The 26,713-nt window shown below is 38.1% G+C and overlaps 2 protein-coding genes across 3 annotated transcripts in view; both read left to right on the forward strand.

Annotated features, from left to right (window-relative positions):
- Nucleotides 1-854: 854 nt before the first annotated feature.
- On the forward strand, nucleotides 855-18,972 carry LOC101864135 (nucleolar GTP-binding protein 2; the record flags this gene model as incomplete). Of its 2 annotated transcripts, none has more annotated exon segments than XM_005095725.2 (14): nucleotides 855-936; nucleotides 2,731-2,825; nucleotides 3,691-3,827; nucleotides 5,016-5,114; nucleotides 6,318-6,467; nucleotides 8,857-9,015; nucleotides 10,115-10,228; nucleotides 10,661-10,789; nucleotides 11,735-11,839; nucleotides 12,912-13,070; nucleotides 14,451-14,546; nucleotides 15,556-16,414; nucleotides 16,903-17,012; nucleotides 18,678-18,972. In XM_005095725.2, coding segments are annotated over 14 exon segments (2,393 nt in total), but the record flags the coding sequence as incomplete, so codon positions are not given.
- Nucleotides 18,973-22,871: 3,899 nt separating this feature from the next.
- The window catches only part of LOC101864376 (inner kinetochore subunit wip1), a 5,086-nt gene continuing 1,244 nt past the window's right edge, over nucleotides 22,872-26,713 (forward strand). The window contains exons 1-2 of the mRNA XM_005095726.3: nucleotides 22,872-23,109; nucleotides 26,364-26,477. Of these exons, the coding sequence (XP_005095783.1) occupies nucleotides 23,011-23,109; nucleotides 26,364-26,477 (213 nt within the window). The 5' untranslated portion in view covers nucleotides 22,872-23,010. The remainder of the gene's footprint in view (nucleotides 23,110-26,363; nucleotides 26,478-26,713) is intronic.

A 26,713-nucleotide genomic window follows, 5' to 3' on the forward strand; every position in this document is an offset into this window, starting at 1 on the left:
CCCTGTTTTAACCCATAATTTGATATTTTATAGTTTGGTTTGAAATTTTCTTGAAAATAATTGTTTTGTGACAGTTTTGGTGGCTGCATGTGTGATCTGCAGCAAACAATACTGCACTTTGACCCCCGAAGCAGTGCATCTGTGTGTGGGAATGAAAATAAAAATTTACCCATAATTACTTGCCATGGTCAGTTTGTTTTGTAGGCCTAATCTTAACCTAGGCCTACTATTTTCCCTACAGTGGAAACAATATCATGTAACAGGCCCGGTTAGAACTGTAATAACAGGGATTTTTTAATCCGTTTTTTCCTACCCTTTGTCTCTATTAAAAGTTATCGGCAATAACAGGGCCTCATCGGAGCCCAATTGGTTATAGAAAGGACAAAAGCTCGTTAACAATGTGTAAAAAGTGAGAGAGAGAGAGTAGCACAGTGATGGAGCACACCACTGCAAGCACACGCAGCGGTTGAAGCGAGAGGGTTGCGGTGTGCTGTCGACTTCTATCTAGCCCTAAGCCTAGCTACACGCTCGTGTAATGTGTCATGCGCATGACTGCCACATGGCTACGACAGAAACTACCCATGAATTAAAACAGCTGGATTAGTCCACAAATGCTTATTTCCTTGCATTTCTGATTTAACAGAGATCTAATAACAGGAGTTTTTTCTCTCGTCCCACCGTCCCTGTTATAGTAATTATATATATATATGTATATCAGGTTTCCACTGTATTTTTCTGAGGATTTTGAGGAAAACTCCTATTTTTATTCAAGGAATGGTTGACCGTTCTGTCATCATCGTATTTGAATTTTCATTTTATTTTGAGTGACCATCATGTTTTTTTCTTTCCTTTAGATCGTCCAAAGACATCGAGCACCATGAGAGACAGAACGACCATCAGGCGTCTTCAGATGTATCGGAACTTTAAACCAAAGCGGTAAGTGGTGGGTTCTAGGTTTTTAAATCGTGATAATGTATCTGATGTATATTTTTGGGTTTTTCTTGGTAGGCTTTTCATTCACATGGTTGAATCATCTAAGCCATTTCCCAAATAAACATTTTTGCAAAGGGATGCTAATTCACACCGTGAACAAAATAAAGTCCATAAACCATTCGGTGCCAATATTTTGTCAGTTTGAGATACACAACTCCATTTATCGGGGTGTCCAGCAGGGTCGTAAAGTCGTAAATTCGGTGCCTTGGTCGTAAAGGAAGAAAATGATAGTAAATGTGCAGTGAAAGTTGTAAACATTTGGTAAACAGTCGTAAATTAACCTGCATTCATAGTGATGAAGTTTGCAAGACTTTTCAGTGAAGGGTGCATAGCCATGGTACTCGGCCATTACCAAGTCTCATCTTTTGTCAAAATTATAGTATTAGTATCGCGGAACTCGAATATTTGAAAACCAAATCCGATAAAGTTAGTAAATTCATTTTTGCCGGTCGCGATTGTGATAAAATAGATCTATTCATTCAGTTTTTCACTGTCCGAGAGTACGTTTCACGCGGGCAGGCGGAAGTGTATGTGACACCGAGGCTCGATCAGGAAAATCAATATCTACTTTCGCTTTCGTTACCATCCAGAAATTTGCCATCGATAGACTGATAACGCAACATTTGTGACATTCAGGTTGTGCAGTATAAACGCTATTTGTGTCGCCGTACAAGTAAAATTTCATCAATACTGGGACTTGTGGGGAAAAAAGAAAATACAAGCGGCGTCTGATTTTGAGATTGTCGGGCGCGCCATCGTGACCAGTCAGTGAACCTGTGCGAGTTCGAAAGTTGGAGGGTTGCGAAGTATAAGACTACGGAATGGGGGAGGGGATTATTGATTTTAAAAAAATTTTTTTAATGTACACTTGGTGGAGGGGGGGGGGGGGGGTGCTGGAGGCAACACCAGGGGACAAAAACTTGGACGCAAATTTCAGAATTTTGATAAGTTTTAGAGCTCTCTGCAAAGCGCGCGTTGCCGTTGGTGCAGGCCGTGTGTGGAATCTGGATCCTTCATACCTTATAATTGTAAGCTGTGTTCTTGAACTAAAGTGTACGCATTTCATTTGATGGGTGATAGTAAATTATAACTATTATAGTGTAGCTTTCTGTTCAAGACTGGCAGATTTTCAGTGTCACTGCTTCTTGCCCTCCCTCAGCTATTACAACTCTCACACTGCATGGGTGTACTTGAGCCATTCAAGTTGTTGCTCTACTTTGAGTTTGAGCAATAATTTTTGTCTGTCACGTTCATACTATGAATCATGACACCCAGACTGGTTCTTGACAGTCAATATTCTGGTTCAAGTAGGATTGATTTTTTATATAATATTTTAGATAATGAGAGGAAAATATAAGTTAACAGACTGAAACTAAGACCCCATTGCGGCACTAGCGTGTTGTTGACAGGATATATATTGTGTGTGTGTTGTTGTTGTTATGTAACATGCTCCTGGAAAATTGAGAAGCCGGTTTGGCATTCACCCTATGTGAACGCATTAGGTCTAAATCTAGTGACGAGCGAACGTGCGATCGTCTGTCTATCCTCCATTTTGTTGACTGGACTTTGCTGTGTGTTATATTTTCGTTTCATGCACATATGTTATTGATGGCATAAATGAATTGGGGTTTGGTTTGCTGGGTAGTAAATTTTTTCAGGAAATATTGCTGGACACCCTGATTTATGCACATTTTTTGTCTCTGTACATTATGTTTTCTTTTCCTTTCCTTTCTGCAGAGATAAAACTGGCAAGATTGTGAAAGCAGCTCCTTTCCAGTCAACACTCAAATCCGGAACAATGGCCAGAGTAGAGCCCAACAGGAAATGGTTTGGTAGGTACAGCCCACTATGGTAGGCCTATGTCTGCTGTTGTCTAAAAGAACAACGATATATACTGATTTTTATGTTAATTCTTTTGTGAACTTTTCAGCTACATGGGCACTCAAAATTTCATGATTGAAAAAAACACCACATGATTAGAAAAATATAAGTCTTATGACATGTAGCGAAAGATAATTCCTACTGTTTTGGACCTTTCATTTGTCGTTTTTTTTCTTTTCCCCTAAATAATTGTTGGTTTTTTTTGGTTTTGTTTTTAGTAGAGGTTTTACGGCGCTTGCAACTGCATAAAAGGTCATATGAGTGCCAGAAGATTAGAGATGTTACAAGAGAGTAACAAACATAAAAAAGAAGGAAGGGAGATAAGGACAATAGATGTTTGGTAGGAAAGAAGAAGCACACCACACCAGAGCACCCGCCAACCACCCACATAATTGTTTTTGTGTGTGTGCAAAATTGAGCAAATAAGGCATTTTAAAAGCACTTTGTCTTATCAGTCTATTACGTAGTGGTGTCTCAATGCAATGTAAGCAGTATAAATTTTTTTCTACAATACAAGGCATGTTTTATTGTGTCAAGTACTGATCCTTGTGTCACTTTAGAGAAATAATTTGTTTTGCTAAAAAAAATTTGTCTCAGCTTTTGGATAGCATATTTGTTAAAATATATTTGAAAATACGTAATGTCTAACTGAAAGTAGTTTCCATTTGTGTGAGATTGGGTATGAAACAGTGATTTACAAGGTTGATTGTTGCTTTGGATACTTTCTCTTTTTTTTTCAATACTCTTTTCTGAATTTTCTATTCCTCTTAATGTGTACATAGTAATTTAATTTATTTTTCTTTGGTTCTCTTGAAGGAAACACAAGAGTGGTCACTCAGAATGCGTTACAGTCTTTCAATGAGGCCTTGAACAAGGTGAAGGCTGATCCATACAAAGTTGTGATGAGCTCAACGAAGAATCCAGTGACCCTTTTGAGCTATACGCCTAAGGAAGTAAGTTGTTTTGTACAGCGCTGTGAGGATTGGTGTATTTGTAGTTTTTGTGGTGAAAAAGATCAAGCAGGTTTAAAGCACTAAGTGAAGGAGATAACAACGAATAGTATAGGAAATAATTTTTTTTTTAATGATCCGTCTTAAAAAAAATTATGGGGAGGGGTTAACATACATGGCTAACCAAATGTTGTTTGCCATGCTTTTATTGATGTTTATGGTGTAGCTGTTGGGCGCTTCATAGTTGCATGCTGGAGACCTGAGTTTGATTCCCTAGTAGAAAAAAAAATGTGTTGAGAGTCTGTCTTTCTGCTGGGATATTGTATCCCTCCTAGCCCAGGTTGGCCGTGACAGGCAGGGGTGGGAGCCTGCCTCCTCAATGGTCTAAATTGTGTCATTGGGTCATAAAAACACCTTCATAAAAAAAAATAGCCATGCTTTTGCTTGTTTGAAGTTTTAATTGTTGATGCCTATTGTTTAGTTTAGTTTAACTCACCCAGCCCTAACAACGATAGCATCGGTATGGACAATTTCGCTCTCTCGACCAAAAACACTACTTTTGTGTGAAGCGAACTATCGCCTAATTGGGAGAGTACCGGTAACCATTTGTCGTTTGAAACAGAATATGACCATAAGTACAAGCCCAAATTTAGGACAAAGTAAGCTATTTTCGTGAACCATGTGAGTGGGTGCGAAATTTGAACTCACTTCCTTTCTTCACTTTTTGTTTACTTTTTGACTCTGTATATAGACCTTTTTCCACGGAGTATTGCATAAAAACTATGACATATTTCGCATTCAAATTTTCAATACACAAAGGTTTGGATAAAATGTGTACCAAATTTGAGTAGGATATGTTAATATTTAGGGGTGTTTTTTTCAATTTTTCAAAAAGTAAGCATCTCCAGGGAGAGCTGACAACCGGGAAGTGTGGGCCTAGGGTTGAGTAAGTTAACTTGAAAGCATAAATAACTGACACCCCTTTTTGTCAACACTTCCTGCAAGTCAATAGTTCATTTTTATTGGGAAATTATGGCAAAGAATAGGATTTTTACAGTTTATTTTCATTTTGTATGCTATACGAAGCTTTTTAGTTTTGCATGTCAAATGTGCTCTTGAAAGGAACTCTCTATTATATTTTGTTTTGAGGTGTGTATAAATAAGAAGATTAAAATGTCAACTTATTTTCAGGCTTCTGCTCCTCGGCTTTTGGATCGAGAACCGTTTGAACAAGTTTTTGGCAAGAAAGCAACTCGTAAAAAGCCTACTCTGGACACTTATGATCTTGATGTAAGTAGAATTTTTTTGTTACTTGTTGGCGTTTGTTTTGAGACGGTTGGGTAATTCCCTCCTGGTTTCATTTGGAAAAATAATGTCTAAGATACCTAGAATCTAGAAGGCAGTGGATGAAGGTCAATAACGTAACATATTGCTTCAAACAGTTAAACCATGAAGATGTCTCTTTGGGTTTGATGATGAGGTATTAATAAGTATGAAAGAGCTTTAAATGCTGGAAAAGAAGACACAACAAGGAAAGACAATTCATTCTGTGCTTGATTGAGATACACCAATTTAATTTTGTGAAACCCCAAGCCTTTGTTGCTTTGTTCAGCTTGTCTACTGTAGATTAGCTCTGTTCTGTGTAGGTTAGTAGCCTACAGTTTGAGCTCTGATGTCTTTGACGCTTTAAGCTAAGAATCTACTTCTGACAGTGGGGTGGGAAAGATGAAGAGCAGTGTGACTTTTTGTTTTCCCTATTGTTGGACAAATTTTTAAAGGCTGCTCTTATTGGCCCACATGGGCAAATAAGCTGGGGTTTATTGGCCCACATTGGCCATTTAATGCATTGTTTTTCAAAGTATTTCATACATGGTATTGTCCCAACTTGTTCTCTAACTTCTTAGCTATTGTTCATCTTTTTATTTTTAGCATTAGATTGGAAAACTATACATTCTCAATTTAAAATATGTGATTGATGGACTAATTTGTTGAGCTATTTTTGAAGATGAGATGACTTTTCGTTCTTAATTAGCTTTAATAGTTTTTGATTATTAAGATTAAATAAGAAATAATAAATAAGGCTATTACTATTAGCATTCTGTATCCTTAATAACACAAATGAGTTTTTGTTATCTTTTGGGATCTTGTTGGTTTGGGAGTCATTCTAGATCTAGATTCTAGATCTACTCCTTAATATTATAGTAGAAATTGACTTACTTTCAGGTGTAAAATATAATATTAACTTAAGCCTTAGAGAAGTGTATAATTATAATATAAAATAATTTCTCTGATATTTAATGGGGATTTTGCTGTTGTATTTTAATTTAAAATAATCATTTGTGGATTTGGGGGGGGGGGGGAGACCAAACACAGGGGAGATAACTCGCAATTTTGTGGGCAAATAATAAATGTTCTAGGGGAAATTTTATATGCCCCTGTGGGCCAATAAGCACTCCGTCCTTAAATGAAAAAGTCTTACCTTTTTAAAAATAGGAAATGGTGAAAAATGCTGAGTCTGCTCTTGCTAAGTGGGAAGAAGACCAGAGCCTGTTGACTCCAGTAGAAGAGGGAGTTAAAGACGAACAGCTGGAGATTGTCTTCAAGGCTGGCACATCGAAACGCATTTGGAATGAATTGTACAAGGTAATTGTTTTGATTAACTCTTATCTTTCTGCATAGATATGAATGTTGCTTGCTTCATAAGTCGCAACTGTGATTATAGGAGCATTAGCGTACATTTAGTCTTTTAACAAATTTGGAGTGGAAAAATGTGAAGTATTTATATTTTGAATTAGTTTTTTTGTAACCTGTTTATTTTATTTTAAAAAAATAATTTTGAATTCATGAATGCAGTTTTATTCGTTATGTTAACTTCTGTGATGAAGCATTTTACCTGCAAGGATTTGGGTTTGTTTTTTTGTTATGATGTATTTTTTCTGAATTATAAAGTTACGTACAATGGGAACTGAACTGTGGAGTCCGCTTAAACCGAACACGTTTAATCTGTATATATATAAATATATATATATATATATATATATTAGAGATATATTAGACATGTTTAGGGTGTGCTTTTTCTTTTGAAGTGGTCTCATAATAATCTTTGGTGCATGACTTCCTTTTGTTTTGTCACTGCTTTATGAGACCAGACAGCAAAGCTGAAGAATCAAGCCACACTGACCTCTATTGTCTCTGTGGTTCAAACTTTCATCTACATATATATATTATATATATTTTTATGTGTGTGTTTGTTTCTGTAGGCCTTGCAAAAGGCTTATCATACCTTTTGTACACATACAGATCTTGCCATAAGTATCCTAGTGTGTTAAAAATAAACTCGTAACATTGTAGCCCACATATTTTTGACTTTCTATACGGCTTTCAGTTTAAATATACAGTGATATTTCTCTGATTTGTCTTAAGAAATCTAAACATCAGTTGTGGGATGAGCTAAAGATGTTACCTTATTAAACTGGAAAGATTTGATTCGTTATTGGGGATGTCATCCCATTTAGAAATTTAAAGTTCTGCAGAAAATGTGTATACTAATAAATTTGCAGCATTATTATGTCTAAATACCTTAATAATTAATATATAAGATAATTACATAGTGCATTTCATTAGTTTAGTCCAGTGTACTTTTTAAAAATTGCTGTTGCTATACCCTTTGATGTATTTGGTATAATATATATATATATTTGTGTCATGACGCAGGGGAATCAGGCGCTCGTCAATTTTTGTGCGTGTGGAGTTATTGGCATCATCTGAAAGCTGATTTATTTGCCATGCTTCCAATGAAGTAAATATCCATCCGTCTTGAATAGAACTCAAGATATTTGCTATTGAAGGAAGTGAGATCGCCTGGTTTCAGTTGTGAAATTAGCGAGAAAATGGCCGCCAAAGTTTGGCAACTCCAATAGCTTTTAAGAGTCTTTGAAAAGTGAAAAATGACATATTTTGTGCCTTTCATAAATGTTTTTCAGTAAAATGCACATAGAAATATGTTTTTATATGGACACAAAAGAGGGTGAGCCAAAAAACAAAAATTCGAAAAAAATTTACAGAACTGTCCCGAAAAATGTTGATTTCTTGGATTTCGTTATATTGACAGGCGCCTGATTCCACTACAATGCCTCACATTTGTAGTCTTTTGTGAATTGGGTTATTGGGTTTCTTGTTATCGTGTTGTCCCGCCATACAGTTGTTGCCTAGTCAGAGGATATATTCAATGGCTCAATCATTTTTTGCTCAAAATTGTTGTAAATTTTGCAGCAGTTTGTTGAGCCAGACAGTATTGTTGAAGAATCAAGCTGCTCTGGTTTGTGTTGTACCAGAGTGGTTCAAACTTTCAATGACAACATTTGACTTTGCTTGTCTCACTTGGGCTTACTGCTTTGGAGAAAAGGTTACAAAAAGGCTCTCTTAGTATGAGATTTGAGACAAGGTACATATTTAACATCTGGTGTGTCTTAGTATGTCCTACATGTTTGTCTTTCATTTAATGTTAGTACTGCAGGCAGGTGGGGGGGTATGTCTATCTTCATTAGTCTCCTGTCTATTGGTGTTCTTCTTACCTAGCGCTGAATGGCCATAATTGTATTGTGTTTTTCTTTACTCAAAGTCTTGTTAGTGATATTTCTAGTTTTTTATAACTTTCTGACTGCTCTGGCATCTGGCTAAGTATTTTACCGTTTCATGGATACTTTACTTTACTTTTCCGATCCAGCAGCCATTTGGGTTCTAGCCCTTCGGTCTGAACTGTTTCATGGATAAAATGTTCGTTTAATTCCTGTGGAAAGAAATGATTGTATGGAGAATCTCCATCCATGTTCTGGAACGTTGTATCCTCCTAGCTCAGGCTGGCCCTTAATATATAAGAAGGAATCGGCATTCCTCCTAAATGATGTAAGCTTTGTCCATGGGGCATTGGCAATTATATATTCCTTATTAAGAATACCTTGATTCTGCACTTTTTAAGGAACATATTTTTATTAAATGTTGCTTTAATTATTTTTAAAAATTCCATCCTTAGGTGATTGACTCGTCTGATGTGCTCATTCAAGTCCTAGATGCGAGAGATCCAAATGGAACGCGGTGCAAACAAGTGGAGAACTACTTGAAGAAAGAGAAATCCCACAAACATCTTATCTTTGTTCTCAACAAGGCTGACTTGGTGCCCAACTGGGCTATAGTAAGTTCATAGAAAGCTAAAATTCCTATTTTTGTTTCACCTTGAAAATATTTTTTTGTTAGGAATATAGGTGTAAATAAATGCAACTTCTCTCAGTTGTAGAAAACAGAATGTTCAGGAGACTGATGCATAAATCTAAACCAAGATATGAAATTGTGTCCAAAACTATTTCATCTCAATTCATCTATCAATATGAAGCCAAGAGATAGCTTTTTATGGAGCAAATTGGCCAAGTTGGCCTCCTTAACTTCACCACAGACTGTTGGATGTCATGGAAGATTAAGGTGTACATGGCGGTGGTATAGAGTCTTGAACTTAATCATCATTTAGGGTCACTAAGCAGCTGAAAGTCTGGCATCCACCAAACTAAGGTAAAGTGTTCTGTGGCTGGGGCAGTGGTAACAAAGTCACTGCTGTGGTAACAGATAATGTTTGCAACATGAGAACATCTGTCACGGTTGTGGAGCAGAAGGCGGCTGAATGGGTCGGAAACTGTTTTTGAAAATACTTAATACTCCAGTAAATGGGGGGGGGATGCCATTGCTCGACTTAACTGTAAAGGTTTGCTTGCGGGAAGAACATTGTGTGTGAAGCCCTCAAGAGTTTATGAAATCATGGGTTCATGTGTGTGAAGCCCTCAAGAGTTTATGAAATCATGGGTTCAAAGTGTCAGAATACTGAGTTCGTATCCAGCTTAACATTATTATTGTTTGTACTACTGTTCATTTATATTATACATGTGACTATGAGCAAGTTTGAGTGCAAGCATACTATTATGGTTATGTGCACAGATGTGTGTGGAAGAGAAGATATGTGAAAGGAGTGTGTGTGTGTACGTGGTGAAGCACCAAACCAATGGGCCAGGATTTGGACTATAAAGATGTATCTTATCTTATCTAAATGCTCATGTACTGTTACTTGCTCTTTGTATTGCACATAGACAGGTGAATAGTATTTAAATAATTTTTCTAGAGTAATGCAGTAGTGATTTTTAAATCTGTTTTGATGCTTCTTTCTCAGATTCTTTTGTTTTGACAAATTCAGGGATTTATTTTGTCAGTGCAGTCTTGATTGTGAAAATGTTATCATTTCTCTCCAGAAAAAATGGGTAGCCATACTGTCTGCAGAACACCCAACAATGGCTTTCCGTGCCAGTATCACCAACTGCTTTGGCAAAGGAGACCTCATCTCTCTTCTCAGACAGTTTGCCAAGGTATGCTGAAGTTGTGCTTTGTTCTAGTCTGATATTTAGTACTTGCGTATTTTGCCTTTACGAATGAACGGGGGCTAAAGTCATGGACTGGGTAGTTTATCGTTGAAGGGATGACATTAATGAGACGTCGCCATCTGGCATTGTTCAGTCTTTGGGATTTAGGCTTTTTTTTTTTTTCTTTCTTTCTTGGAAAACTCAACTTTTGTCGACCAAAAGCATACCAAAAACTGTGAGTCTTGAGACGAATCAGTTACTTGCTTTTTAACTGTTTTCTGCCGGGACATGGACAAACAATTTATCGACAAAATGTAACAAACTGTAAACATAGCGTAGTGGCAGCACTTGAGTACAAACTGTACTGATTTTAGCATTGCAGCAGACGGGTCATGATTTAAATGTATTGCATTGTCTTTTTTTTTTTTCCATCCTCAGCTCCACAAGGACAAAAAACAGATAAGCGTTGGAATGATAGGCTACCCCAATGTTGGGAAAAGCTCCATCATCAACGCCTTGAAGTCAAAGAAAGTGTGTGGTGTAGCACCTGTGCCAGGAGAAACCAAGGTGTCATCTTGTTTTGGATTTTTGTTTTATAGCTTGAATGATTTACTGTCGTACTCTGCTAAGGAGAAACCAAGGTGTCATCTTGTTTTGGGTTTTTATTTTATAGCTTGATTGATTTACTGTCGTACTCTGCTAAGGAGAAACCAAGGTGTCATCTTCTTTTGGATTTTTATTCTATAGCTTGAATGATTTGTGAGGCAGCGTGGTGGAATCAGGCTCTCATCAATATTTGGGCATGTAGAGTTATTGGTATCATCTTAAAGCTTGTTCACTTGTCTTTACTTGGATGAAAAAAACATCCATTTATCTTAAATACAAGTCAAGATATTTGCGAATGAAGGAGGTGGGGGTCACCCGTTTTTAGAGGTGAAATTAGTAAGAAAATGGCCACCAAAGATTAGTTATTTCCTTAGTATAAGAGTCCGAGGTAACTGAAAATGTACATTTTCTGTGTCTTTAATCAACGTTTTTCAGAAAAATCCACACTGAAATGAGTTCTTAAATGGGCATGAAAGGTGTTGAGCTAAAAAACAAAAATTTGATAAAAATTCACAAACCTGCGGAAAAATGCAAGTTTCTTCACTTTCATTATTTTGACGAGAGCCTGATTCCACCACGCTGCCTCACATTTACTGTCGTACTTTGCTAAGGAGAAATGAAGGCACTGTGAACAAAATATGTCACCTCGCATTAAATCACTAGCTAGGTTTGGGGTTAATATTAAAAGAGGAAGCGAAACAATGGGAAATGAATTGGTGAATTCATATCTCAGCCCATGGTTATTCAATTAGTTAACACACACACACACACACACACACACACACACAAATTACATGATTTTGAACACCATTAATGCCTACTAGATTAAGAAAATTTACCAAAACAAAAAGCTTGTCTGAACTATTCTTTGCTGACTATGGATCATTTGGTTCCCTTTTACTGTAGGTCTGGCAATATGTCACTCTGATGAACAACATTTTCCTCATCGACTGTCCTGGAGTTGTGTATCCTACAGGGGCCACACCCACAGACATGGTGCTCAAGGGAGTGGTGAGTGAAAGCAGTTTTCTTACTTTATAAACTCTTTGTATATATTTTTTTTCTTTCATTTTTCGATTTACTGTCATGCGTACCTGTTGCAGAGATGCCAATCCTCACAATTTTGGGGTAAGACTCACGAAAACACGAGTCTCACGCCTCAATGATTTTCTGTGTAATCTCACCAATTTTCATGGTCGGGTGAAATAGAATCTTAGTTGGAATAAAAGTCATTAGGTCATAGGCCGTAATAGTCACAAAGACTCATCATTGCAAATCGCTTCCGTTTCCACCTAAGTTTTGGTCTGCCCTTTGGGCCAAATATGCCATCGCCGGTCATGTATTTGGCTCTCCTCTTTTTCCGCATGTTGAAGCATTTTGACATCGTTAGGTGTGTGGTTGGCGGGTGCTCTGGTGTAGTTTGCTCCTTCTTTCCTATCAAGCATCTATCGTCCTTACCTCCCCTTCTTCTTTTTTATGTTTGTTACTCTCTTGTAACACCTCTAATCTTCTGGCGCTCATATGACCTTATGCAGTTGCGAGCGCCGTAAAACCTTTATTAAAACTAAAACTGACATAGTTACTCCAGATTCGGCTTGTGTGATTTTTGGGTTTATTGAATATCGTATTACCGTCCGTTACGCAGTCTCACAAAAAAAAATTCAAATCTCACTAAAGTTTACTTGGATCTCACTAGAAGCTTTCATCTTAGGTTGGCATCTCTACTGTTGGGGGGGGGGGTGTAACTCCCACTTACTTCATGTTTAATGTCTTTTACGTCTGTAATGAATGGCTCCCGAGTTTACTTGTAATTGGTCGGTTATTTGAGATCCATCCAAGCAGTTTTTGCTAAGGGTTTCCTGGGCTTTTGAAGTTCCCTGGCCTCTCCAACTGGTTCTATAAATAGTGGCGGTTTCTTCAGTTATTGATGTTATTCATCTCTTCTGAAGGTTTAATTTGAACATTGATTTATATTGGAATACAAAGTCTGTACAAAAACATTTGTACTTCTTTTTTGAATTTTAGTTAATTTTTTTTCTTTAGCTGCTATTAGTAAATTTGACCTCATTTTATATTTGTCCAGGTTCGTGTGGAGAAAGTGAAGCAACCAGAAGATTATGTTGCTGCAGTTCTAGACAGAGTGAAGAAAGACTACATTCAGAAGACGTACAACCTGGTGAACTGGGAGAGCCCTGAAGATTTTCTGGAGCAATTGGCAAAAATGTCAGGAAGGTTGCTGAAAGTGAGTGACTGTTGTTCTAAGTAGAATTCATATTCCGTAAAACCTGTGTAAAGCGGCCACCCATTGTCATGGAGAAAAGTGGCCGTCTTAGGCAGAACTGGTCCAAACCGGGGGTTGATCTCAGGATTAGGACTAAGGAAGTAAGGCTAATTCAGAAGGGTTTTTGTTTTCTTTTGGAAAAGGGGGGTGGATAGTGTAAGAAGGGTTTTTTGTGTTGTTTTGAAGGGGGGGGGGGGCTTTCTCCCTGTTTCTGATTTGTGCAAGGGTGAAATAAACGAAATATTATGTACATAAGATGATGAAGACCAAGTGCCATGGTAAAACAAACACACGGGTCACCACCACTCGGAGAATGACACTTCTGTCGCAAGTTCACATCAGCGTCCATTGTTACTTAGCTTAGATTAGAACAAAACAGTGACCAGTCACTTCACCCACGATTTGTGCATGAGTTGTGGGCGGGGCTTATAGGTTATGATGAATCACGCCTCCCTCACCAGCAGTTGAAAATTTATTATTAGGCTTACCCATTGGTCAATTTCGGTAAACAGTCACTGAAGGGACTAACAATAACGACAGGTGAATGAATGATGACAAAATTTTTGACAAAGCGTCTGGCAGTGAATGACCACGCCTGGCCGCCCCTGGCAGGTAAATTTGACAGTGGGTTGATAAAATAAGGTGGTCGCAGCCACGTTGGATAGGTGACTGTTTTACACAGTTGAATTATATTTTAAAAAACACAGGGGGGGGTGGAAAGTGGCCGTATTATATAGGTGGCCATCAAGGCAGGTTCGACTGTATGCAGAGATAATTGACAGTGGTTTTTAACTTTTGAAATAATTTCATTAAATTTTTGTAATGAAATTTATATCAAATAAGGTAGAGTGCTTAGGATGTACTGTAGAACATGGCTATAGCAGGACTTTTAGGTCCAGAAGAAAAATCCCGCTGTAGGCAAGTTCCCGCTGAAGGAATGCAAAGAGGAATTGCTGAAAAATCACAAACTACACGTTTTTCTCTTCTTTTAGTCTTTTTGGCCTAATCTAGGCCTAATTCTAGAAAAAAGGCTCGTAGATTTGTTTGCATTCATGAGTCTTGAAAATTGTGTGATGAGAATATCCATTTTCATTTGAAGAATCAATGTAGTTTACATTTGACTTTCTGCAAGTCTTTGCCATTGACATAATCAGGGGTTGTTGGCAGATCTTTCTTTCACTTCTTCTATCTTAGAACTAGATGATGCAGTGACCTAAGTATGCATATAATATAGTCATTTTATCTTTGTACTTCTCTTTTCCAGTAAATGTTTTAATCTAGTGCTTTATTTGATTCATTACTGTATTACAAAATAACCAGATTTACTATGTTTTGTTCCAGGGTGGAGAGCCAGATATCAGCACTGTGGCCAAAAACGTCTTGAACGACTATCAGAGAGGGAAAGTGCCGTACTTTGTCAGACCTCCAGAGAGTGAGGTAAGTTGGTCTATACAAGACAGTCTGGCTTCATCATGTTTGACTGTGTCTTTAGCAAATACATTCTGCTTTTTGTGGGTCTTTTTGAAGTGGCCCATTAGACACAGAATTATAGTCTTGTCTGTTGAAACATCTGATTCCTCGCAAGAGCACCAGGCTTAGGATATTCTACTTTTTTTAAAGGTCGACTTATCTAAATGTCAATGACAGTTTTGTTGTAGTACTGTCCTGTCCATTTGTAGCAGCTTCTGTTATTACAGCAACTTGAATATAACTGTGATAAATCAAATCCCTGGGTTTTTTCTTCTCTATAAATGTCAGTAATTTGAACATGGCTATAACATGGTTCAATTTGCGCAGACTCTGGTGTAATATAACGATAGTCTTCCAGCGCATGAACTTGCTTTCAATCCATCAAATTATTAAAATTTGTCTCGACTGAGACATTTCACCTGTTTGTATGATGGCTTGCCTGAACACACACACTCTCACTCTCACTCACACACACACACACACACACACACACACACACACACACACACACACACAGAGTTGGGGTCACTCATCGATTCTGTCTCAGTGTCAGCAAAACAGCCCACCGGAAAAGGATCTGCAGTAATCAACTAGATTAAGCTGTAGGTGCAATGGTACTGGTAAGACTCCCTTATAACAGTAGAGGGACAAACTGTCGGTCTCATCTGTCCTGTTATATCCGAGTTTGAATGTATTTCTTTTTTTTTAATTATCAGGTGAGCTTTCTCTTAATTTTCTCCCCAAAGAAGTCCCCCCCTCCTCTTTTCTCAGCTTTGCCACTGTTCTGTACATCCATATAGTTCCATGACCCATCTGTGAGGTTTAAGTGATCACAATCATGTATGATTTATAGACTGAGTTCTAAAGTTGCGGTATTTAGATTTGTCTATACTACTCTTTGTCTGTTTGGGGGTTGGTCTGCAAATGAATTGTTTTGTTCTGTCTTTTTTCACTTTGCTTATTTATCTCTCTACAGTTGGAAGAGGAGAATGATGACATCCCTGAGAATGCCGAACTGTTGGAGGCAGCAGCTAATGATGGGTCTCTGGTCGATGGCTCCAATGATGCAGCCAAAGAGAATGGAGATGAAGAAAGCTTAGCTGCAGGGGCAGAAGAGTCTATGGATAAAGAAAATGAATCTGAAGATAACAATGAGGAAGACAGTGATGAAGATGAAAGGGAAATGTTAGATGGGGATGACAATGGGGAAAAGACAGAAAATACTGAGGTGACTGAGGACATTACATCTGAGAGTTCTTCACCTGACAAAAAGAAAAGGAGAAAGAAAGAAAACTTCATTCATCCATTCTTTGAACAGACCAGTAGAAAACTTGGAGATATCAATAAGAAAATGGCAAAGTTGAAACAGAACCTGAAAGAAATTCAGGCTCGAAAAGCTGAAAAGCAGAAGAAAAAGCTGGCAATGGTGGAGGATGCCCCTCAGACAGTTGCACAGTCAGACTCAGACACCACAGAGAAGAAGGCTGCAGCGGTGAAGACGAACAAAAAGCTGCCACAGTACATTCATGTACCAGACACTGATCTACCGTCTGAAAAAGTACACGGTGGAAAGAAAGGAAGAAAGAGGATATTCCAAAGACTGGCAGACTCTTTAGTTCCGTGCTCCACAGCTACAAACATGTCTCCTGATGGAACCGTCAGTTCCCGCAAACGAAAACTGGATTCTGGTGAAGATTCTGCATCTCCTGTGTCAGCAGCTAAGAAAGGAAAAGTTAACTCTGTCACAACAGTTCCAACAGCCAGTGGTGCTATGATAGTTAGTGACATCAATGACGGTCCCCACCCGAGGCTGAGACCAGAGGGAGGTGCTGAAGGTGAGCACTTGTATGTTTGTCCAGAAATATGTCGTAGCTGCTGTCTTCTGGTTGAGGTTGTACCCTCACTTTTTTATCTGACTGTGTAGTTATTATTACCTTTTCTTGTCAGCTGCTTTATGTATGAAATATGAAGTCTTGATGTTTTCATTGTCACTGGCTTTTAATATTGTGTCTATCATAGTCCTTAAAAAAAATTTAAAAATAAATTACTATTAACCTGTCCAAGATGACCACCCATTGTTGCTTCTTCTCAAATTAAAGGGAGGGTATTGGAGGTCCTTTTTTTTTTTTCTCTGTTGTTTCCATCTGTCATTCATACATAGATGTGCTTCTCAGAATTCAAATTCAAATTAGAGATTGCAAATAAAATCAAATGGTTCTTTTGTGTTTGTAGATATAATGTGAGTTGAGATTAATCTAACTATGCTCAGATTTTCAAGACATATTCCTTTTTATAAGCTAGACATGTATTCGTTTTGTTTCAGCAGACCCAGCAACATCTGTGAAAAAGAATCCAGGAGCGGTCAAGTCTACTGGCAAGAGGAGAAGAATAGAGAAGGAACAGGATGAAAGCCCAAGGCTGAAAGGATTGGAGGTATGATGCTGATTTTCAAATTAAGCTAGTATTTCAAGGTCCTGATTTAAAGTCTAGCCTAAACTTTCTAAACACTTTATGACTCCTGCTATACGTTTTGTGAACTTTTTCCTTTTAGTCAAGTTGTCTTATTTCTTTCTGTTCAGCTCACATAGAGTAAACAGTCAAGTGCGCCAAACTCCCTAATGGCCAGATGAGTTCTCTTTGATGAAGATTTGTTATCTATGTTATTGAGTCGGTTTGTGTTTTGTTTATTTTGCTCATGATTATCTGAAATAAGGCTCTTTTTGAGCAAGTGTTTCCTGCTGTGAAGGTGAGCAAACGAAGACAGTCTTGTTTCCTTTACCAACCAGCATGGCCTGGGCAGATGTGTAGAAGCATCTCTCAGTCCTGGTCTAGTTCATGTTAGCAGTTGTGACCGGGGTGGGTGGGTGGGTCCAATGTTTTTACCATTAAGATGTGCGCAGTGTAGATGAGGGGTAGACGAGTACATAGTTGTAGAGCTGCACCTTGAAAGGTTCATTGGTTAAAGTCATCGCCAGAGCCGTTGTTGAGAAAAATGCAATTTTATGAGAAGGCAAAGCTAATGGTAATAGTAATAGCTTGAATTGTAGTACCATCATTATTCAAAAGTTCTAGTGAGGTTGTGACACGTAATCACATTTTAAAACCTTTTTATTTGTAGGAGGTAGGATCACTCTCTGTTCCCACATAGTGTTATTTCGTTATATATCGGTTGTTAAAATCTGTATGAAAGTGTTTAGTTTAACAAGTTCTAAGATAAGTAAATCTGGACTGTAGTCTGCATTTGTAAACTTTTCTAGTAGTTGTCTTTGGTTTGGCTTGTTTTTGTTTTAGTAAGAGTTTTACAGCGCTTGCTACACATTAAAGTCATATAAGAGGCGTTACAAGGGAGTAACAAACCCAAAAAATGAGGAGGAGAGATGAGGATGATAGATGTTTGATAGGATAGAAGGAGTGAACCACACCAGAGCACCCACCAACCACACGTTTGGCTTGTTTGCCTCAGTGTTTAATTGCACTTATTGAGAATGCTTGTGGCATCGATAGCTTAGTGGTTAGGCTCTCGGACTCCCAACCGTAAGGTCGTGGGTTCAAATCCCGTCAGGGGCCCGATGTTGTGTCCTTGGGAAAGGCACTTAACACCAATTTTCCTCACTTCACCCAGGTGGGAATGGGTACCCAGCTATAGACAGCGAAAGATCTTGTCAGTTTGTTAGTGTTTGAGTGCTTAATTGGCTGCTTGCACTGTATGCTTCCCGGGAAGCTGAGAATGTTTCGGAGTGTTCTGTGGTCTGCTGGGGTAATAATATAGTGTAAAGCACATAGAGCCTGCTGCTGAGCGGGGATATGTACTATACAAATGCTATTTATTATTATTATTATTCTAATGTAAGTGAAAAGTTTTAATGGATATTTGGAGGAAACCACTGTTGGGTCCAACTACTTTATCCTTCCTGTTATTTCTGCATATCATTATCTTCAGATTTGCCTTTCCCTGTTTCAAAATAACTATTCTTATGTCAGTGTGTATCTCTTTATTTAAAGGTATACAAAGCCACACATTTGGAATTTCGTGGTTAAGTTTTTTACCCTCTTTACTTATAAATTTTCAACTCTTTTTTTTTTTTTTTTCCTTTACAGAGACGCCGAATGCAGCGACAAGAGATCAAGGAGCTGAATAAAAAGAATGAATTTTACAAGGATAAAGACATCAAGAACAGAAGACAGAGAAAAAGATAGCTTTGAAATATGTTGTTGTGTGAATGTTGGTATTATTGACATTGTTTCTTTGTGTATGTCGGAACGGAATGTTTAGAAACTACTGCCTACAATAAACAGTAGGCTATGAAGACTTTTAAAGGAAATGTTTACCGGTTCTGTGATTTCTGCAAAGTCGCAAGACTTGTTCAAATGAATAAATGAATTATACAAACTATATATCTTTTATTTAATTTCTATTGTACCTGATTTTGTGGTATGTTGTGAGTGTTTGACTCTGTTAGTCTGTCTGAGGAGCTCTCACTTCAAGTACTTTTTTAAAAAAAAGTCCATGGTGTTACTATAGTCTCGACCCCCTTCACTGGATAAGCTTCAAGTCCTTCAATGACTGTGTGATAGGGATTTAAGATATGTGAGACGACCTGGTGGAATTGGGCGCTTGTCAATTTTTAGGCATATGGAGTTATCGGAGTTATCTTAAAGCCTGTTCATTTGCCTTGCTCTTTAGGGAAAAAGTATCCATCTAGGCCGAATAGAAGTTGAAATATTTGCAATTGAATTGGAGGTCAGGGTCGCCTGATTTCAGAGGTAAAATTAACGAGAAAATGGCTGCCAAAGCTTGGTAAATAGCCTGAGAGTCCTTGGAATCTGAAAATTTACATTTTATGTGTTCCTTTAATCCATGTTTTTCAGTAAAATTGACACAGAAATGTATTTTTAAAATATAAAAGTGTTGAGCCAAAAAAGAAAATAAGAAAAAAATTGCCCAACAGCCAAAAAAATGCCAATTTCTTCGATTTCATTATTTTGACGAGAGCCTGACCTCACCACAATGCCTCACATGTGAGAAAGTCACACCGAGGCATTCATCAGTCAACACATACAGAGCAAAATTAAGGTACAAGTGACTGGTGTCTAACTCCAAAGTCAAAGCAATTTTTGCTTCTACCCCTTTTTCTTTGTTGTTGGGAACTGTTGTTAGAAGCTCTAGTGTAAGATTAGTTTCTCTTTGCAGTTTCAATACTGTCATCTTGAAGTTGATTTTTTAGGGGGGATGGTGGGGGGGGGGGGGGGGCCATCATCAGTCTCACTTGCTGAAAAGAATAACTACAAAACTCCAGGTTGCTGTCATCTGATCATTTATCTTCTACATACATTTAAGCCAAGTAGACTACTTAACTTCTTGCCTTAATTTATTAAACGCGACAGTATCAGAAAAATAGACATGTTGAAATTGAAGAATACATGTACATTGTGATGTACATTAGGGGTTGGGGGGAAGCATGTCCCAACATGTTGCATTTACAGATTTTCTCCAGGCAGCAGAGGGAACTGGAAGATAATATGATTAATATATTTTCTTTACATTTGTTTTTCATGTCCCTTTCAGCACCATTGATTGACAACGACAATTTTATTTTTGATCTGGATGGAACAAGATAAGAGAATTGAACCATCATGCATTCTGGTGAGGAATTGATGTATCATGTGTAGACAAAGTCAAAGACGAAAGGAAAAAAAAACGGTGCTCATGCACTCAACAAGGAAAGACTTGGGTTGGAATCCACAGGGTAAAAGATCAAGGGGAAGACCACATGGAACCTGGAGAAAAGTCTCAGAAATTGATGAACAGAAAAGTGGGAAGACAGGGAATGGGATTGGGAAAGTTGGTTCATGGCCTCTACCCTGATCCAGGGCGAGAAAGGCAATGCTGGCAATAGGCCCAATATGATGATGCACTTGCCATTTTGGGACCGCAGGGCCAGGGTGTACATGGATGATTAATAATTAAATAACCTAATATTTTCCTTTGAGTTTCACATTTCAACTGCAATAGTTTCAGTAATAGTTTGTATAATTAATATTATGTTTGGTAGTGCTCAACAGTCCATTTATTATAGTTTGATCACAGGTCGCCCCTGTTATTTTAAAAACTAAATGAGTTTTAGCTTCATCACTATGTGAACTGAGTTGATATCAGTTCTGTGTGATCTAAGCTTGCTAATCAGAAAATGACCCCTTTTTTATTTCTACGAGAAACAGTTTCACTAGCAGCTGTCATCTCTTTCTTTCAGGATGAAATACATGTACATGTAAGTCAAACAAATTTTGACGGTTTGGCTATACTTACTAGCCACTAAGTTTCTCTTCTGTCATTTTTTTAGATTAGAGAGAAACACGTAGGCGCTCCCTTAGCTCAGATAGTATCAAGCTGGACTACGGAGTGGATGGTCCTGTTTTGAATCCCAGTTTGGGCATTCTTGAACTCAGGTCATTTTGTGGAGTTTTCAAGGTTCTCAATCCATTTGGCTTGCTTCTATTGGTAACGGACGTTTTATTCGGAGGTCCCGCCTCATAAACAACCTGATAGAGTGTTGATAGGGGCATTTAATCCATATATATGCTTACTTTTTTTTAGAAACACAGAAACATTGATGGTCTTATGACCAAATGCTGAGGAAAAGGAAGAGATGATAAGCAGAAACATACTGACAAACTAACTGAATAAACTCTTTCCTTTGCCTGACGGTGTAGTATGTCGTATGGGACTTTGAGACTTATTTGATCCAAAAACACAAGTACAATGACAATAGCCTCATCAAGTTCACAAGCATGGAATAGGAAGAGAACAAAAGGAGGGGAACCATACCAATAAAAAATAATCAACTTCAACAGGGAATACAAGTACAAGTACGTGCACATCGTTATTTGGCTCGTACACGTCTCTATTCTCACCACTGCATTCAAGTTCAAGATGTCTGGTATATTTCTCTGACAAAATTAACTAAATTGATCAAATATGAAAAAAAACCTCGATCAATGAAAGTGCCTAATGTGATGAGCGTTCTGTTACACCAGAATGCCTGATGTACTGCTAGCATAAGACTTTGTTGTGAAAGGGACATTTTGGGTTCAAACCCCTACAGAGCTCTTACCTCAAACGCCTATATATAACCATTAAGAAGGCCAGCAAGATCTCTGGATATGATTTTATAAGAATGGATGAAATGTATAACACCACACGTATAAAAAAGATAAAAAGCATTATAAACGACCCATCACACCCTTTTTCCGCACAAATTGTAAGACCACGCAGCGGCAGATATGTACCTCCAAAAACAAAGAAAGAAAGATATAAAAGAAGTTTTTTTACCACCTAGCATAGGGCTTTTGTCAGAATGAGCATAGTTGTGTGTTGCTCTTAGAGTACGTATCTGTATATAACTCCAAAGGTCTAGTATTTAAATTCCTGCATGTGGTTGAATGATGCATTTGATGTAAATGTACATTTTGTCAGCTTTACTTCTCCTTTCATATTGAATTTTAATGAGAGTAATATACATAATTTAAATTTTGTATGTATACCTGCATGTGTTTTTACGGTCCTGTACAGCCAAGGAAAATTTCCCTCTGGGATAATAAAGTACTATCTTATCTTATCTCTTAACTTATCTTATACTTATAATAATACATGTAGGCCTACATGCTGTTTCAGGGACTTTTGAAGGGTCTCTCTCTCCTCTGACCCCATTTGTCCAATCAGAGATATAATAATTTATTATAATGCTAATACGAATAATCATAATGGTTCGGGCGGATGTTCTTCAGTCTCATTCTAAACACAACGTCTTGGTAAGTGTGGACGGTACTAAACAAAGGAAGTGGGCTTATGTGAAATCTAACAAAAACATTGTAGGCTACATGAACATGTACAACGTACAGGAGAAAATCTGGAAGGCAAAAAAGGGCAGGGTTGACCAAGAACAACTCACTTAATAACCAGGTGAAAAGGAAGGACCAAGATCAAATATTAAATACAGGCTATATAATAATAACAATAGTCTTACAATGCATGTATAATAATATTATATTATATTAATTATATTAATTTTTGTTGGCTTTTTGTTTTTTATTAATTAATTGATTTATTTGGAGAGTGTCTGATCAGGGAAATGAGTGAAGAACAATGATTGTCGACGTCTGATGCAGATCTGGCGGGTGATGATATTATGATTATGAGAATAATTAATTTTAAAATAAGTTTCATAAGAAAATAAACTGCGAAGCAAAATCAATCGGGGAAAAAAAGTACGAAGCAACTTTCCCTCTTCCGGCGCTTCGTTCATTCAGTCATTCATCGACCATCGTTTGTTTACTTCCGGGAGTTTAGAGCGAGCACGAATTTTGAGTTCAAGTTGGGTCATTTTTGTATCGAAGAATAAGTGGGTTTTACTTCTATACAAACATACACAACATGACTGCAATGTCTCATTTTAGCCGACCAAAGATCAAAAAGAGGTCAGCATTGTTCACGCGGCGCGTGAAATTATCGAAGAACTCTGCACTGTCTCTGGTATGTTGAGAGTTGAAAAGATTAAAAAAGGGAAAAAATGCCATTTCGTTACGAGCGACCACCCCAACAAACATAATAAATAAGAGCCCTAGCCCTAACACTACTCCTAACCCTACCCCTACCCCTAAGCCCTCTATTCTACTCTCTCATAGTGGTCACTCGTTACGGAAGTCCTCCCGTAAAAAAAGTACAATATAGTCTAGATTTCTAGATCTAGATCTAGATCTAGAGATCTAGATTCTAGATAGAAATTTCCACTGTTACTGTTAATTCCAGACTCATTTTAGACTATTTTTGGGCACTATTTTAACGTTTTTAGTGTGCTGAGAACAATTTTGCCGGAAAGACTTCCGTAACGAGCGTCCACCCCATCAATCAAACACAATAAAAAAGGAAAGTGGCTATTCTCACCCGCCCGGAAGTTCTCGCAAGATCAACTCCTCCCCTCTTCTCTCTCTCTCTGTCTCTTTCTGAATACTGTTTATCGGTGTGGACGATCAAATTGACCAAAACAAAGTTAAAAAATGATGTTAAAACACACAAAAGTAAATTAATTTGGTTGTCTACAAAGATGCTACGGCTATTTAACTTTTCGAATCAAGCCGAACTACGCGGGTCGCCATTTTGTTTTGCCCAGAAATTCTCGCGCTACTCCTCTCTCTCTTTCTCTCTCTCTCTCCACTGCCCACAGACAAAATTGTACGCTTTTAGTAGGCTACAGTTGTAATGGAACGTTTGTTCACGGCATAGAATTCTACAAATTTTCTGTTATCACAGTGTAGAATTCTGTGGTTTAGGGTGAACGCAAAATTTGGTGAACGCGCACCGGGTGAGAATAGCCACAAGAATCGCCTGCACTATTCTCACTCCGGGTGAGAATAGAGGTGGCCATAAAAAAGAGGCCTAACCCCTAACCCTAAGGCCGTCGTTATTCGGACTCGGGTCCGGAAAAAAGGAAGTGTCTTCGTTCTATAGATCTAACGTTCAGTGCTTCCAATTTTCTGCCATTTTTTAGTTTCCTCCATACCTTATCTGCCGATCCAATGCCCGCCGCCTCATTGATATGCCCTCCCCTCCCCCCCCCACGTTTCCTACTTTCTTTGTTGTAGAAAAGGGTAAAATTGAAGATTAGCAGACCACCTGGCACCTGCATATTATGAGCTGTGTAAAAAATAAAAGAAGACTGATTCGTTCAAATACACAAGCCTGTGTCATTCGATTGTTTACCAAGAAAAAGTTGTTTTGCTGTGTAGAGCTGAGCATACGGCAACTTTTGATTCCATAGACCAGCGCACAATTCATTACGTAGATCTATGTCAAGACTATCTTATTATTGTAATAATGATCAGTTGCCGGGGGGAAAAAGACTGACGCGTATGCGACGTTCAAAGCCCGGACCGATAGTGCCCCCCCGCCACCACCCTCCCCGACACGCACACAGCCACACGTGTGCAGGCCGCCCATCCGACCCAGACACACACTAACGAGCCATCTTTAATTGCTTCTGATGACCTGTTGACAAATAAACATTTATTAAATGAGCTATAACTTTTCAGGCCGACCTCAAATTCATCATAAGATTAAAACTTGGCTCCTGCACAAAACGCCTTTTTGCCCGAAGTGATCCCGGTCTCTACCCAGCCTGAGGCGAGTCACGATTGAGGCTGGACAGGAAGCCGGATTCACGAGTCACAGGAAGTCGGAAGTGATGTCATGCTGGACAAGAATCAGAGTCCGAATAACATTTTTTCATATTCGGACTCGAGTCCGAATAATCACTTCGTAACCCTAAACCTTAACCCAAACCCTAACCCAAACCTTAACCCTAACCATACCCCTACCCCTATTAGCCTGCCCGACCCCTAGATCTACCCCTACCCCTAGCCCTCAATTCTGCTCTGTCTCATAGTGGTCGCTCGTTACGGAAGACCTCCCATTTTGCCACTAAAAACTGTCACAAACCATTATTTTTGTGAATTTAGCAGGGGGGAGACCCTTCCGCAACCCTCTGCACCCCCCTTTTTTTTACGTGGCTTCAGTTTTTGTTTACCATCGTGTAACATGTATAGCGTATAAATGTCTATGGAGTTAAGCCGGGACCACTTCTCCTGAAGACTGCTGACAGTTGTCTGTGTTTGTTGTTATAACTTGTTATTATTTATTTTTTGTTTTCTTTGGGAAAAGGGGGGAGGGTGGTGTAAGAAGGGTTTTTTATTGTTGTTTTGTTGGGTTTGTTTTTTGGTTAGCTTTCTTTTTGTTGCTGATTTTGTACTTGTGTAAAATTTAATAAACGAAATATATTACAGGTGTAGACGATGAAGATTGAGTGCCATGGTAAAATAAACACAAGGGTCACTACCACTCGGAGAACGAGAGACACATTAGTTGCAAGTTCACGTTAACGTCCATTTTAACTTTGTACAGGTGGCCGTCTTATAGGGGTGGCCGTCATGATAGGTTCGACTGTATGATATAACAAAGTGAATTGAATTGGTTGCTAGAGATACAAAATATTCTAAATAATCTATTTACCACTTCCCACACACACCTTTGTGAGCTCAACCTTTTTTTAGCACTTTTGTTGTCGATTATTTTCTGAGTTGCAGAGTTGCACTGATTTAGGGAAATGTTAAATATCCCCCCCACCCCCCCAAAAAAATGGAATTAAATTTTAAAGTCGCCTGGAGAAAGTTTAAAGGCATTGCTACTAAATGGTTTGTTAGTTTTTTCTTATACTAGTTAAACGAATTTTTATTGAAATATTTTTCCTTGAGGTAGTCTTTTTTTTTTCATAGTAGAGGGTTTTACGGCGCTCGCAACCGCATAAGGTCATATGAGGTAGTCTGCAAACCTGCAAAAAATATATGGGAAATTCATCAGACTATTTTTAAAAAAATGTTGCATCTTCTGTTCGTTCTGCAACAATTTCATGAATATTGGATAAAAACTGACGGAATTATTATTTTAAAAGTATAAGCTGTTATTTTTAGAAGAGGGACTTTAAGGAGATGTTGTGGTAACTAACACCTGATATGTGACGAAATAATGGTTAGTTATAGTATTTCTTATGCGATGAAATAGTTGTAAGATAGGCTGTAGAAGCCAAAACTGCCCATATCTCAAAATCCATAATTTTGACCCAAATCAAAACTTTCGGGTGTTTAACAAGTGGAACGGTTTGTGTGTTGGCATTGTAATGGGTTAATTTTTATGCATAGTAATGCTGTATTTGAAATGTATCCTTTTCTTTTCAGCTGTTCGTTCACTACAGTGTGTTCCTGCAATCTTTGATGAAAGCTGCAACAACTGAGGCAAGAGATAAACGGGCAAGAAATTTGAAAGCAGAACATATCAAGGCAGTAGCTAAAGTAGGTTTTTCTATTTATTATAATGTTGTTGTTACAGTAGCTGCACGACTATCAGTTCTTCTAATCCTTGATCTATGAATAAACTCAAAATCTCAAATGGAATCTTTTGTCAATCCTTACATTTTGTTTCTTGTCTCTCTCTCTCTCTCTCTCTCTCTCTCTCTCTCTCTCTCTCTCTCTCCCTCGACCTCCCTCTCTCTCTCCTCACCTCCTCTCTCACCCATAGTCCCTCTCGC

Source organism: Aplysia californica, unplaced genomic scaffold (genome assembly GCF_000002075.1).
Source record: "Aplysia californica isolate F4 #8 unplaced genomic scaffold, AplCal3.0 scaffold00112, whole genome shotgun sequence".
Lineage (NCBI taxonomy): Eukaryota > Metazoa > Mollusca > Gastropoda > Aplysiida > Aplysiidae > Aplysia > Aplysia californica.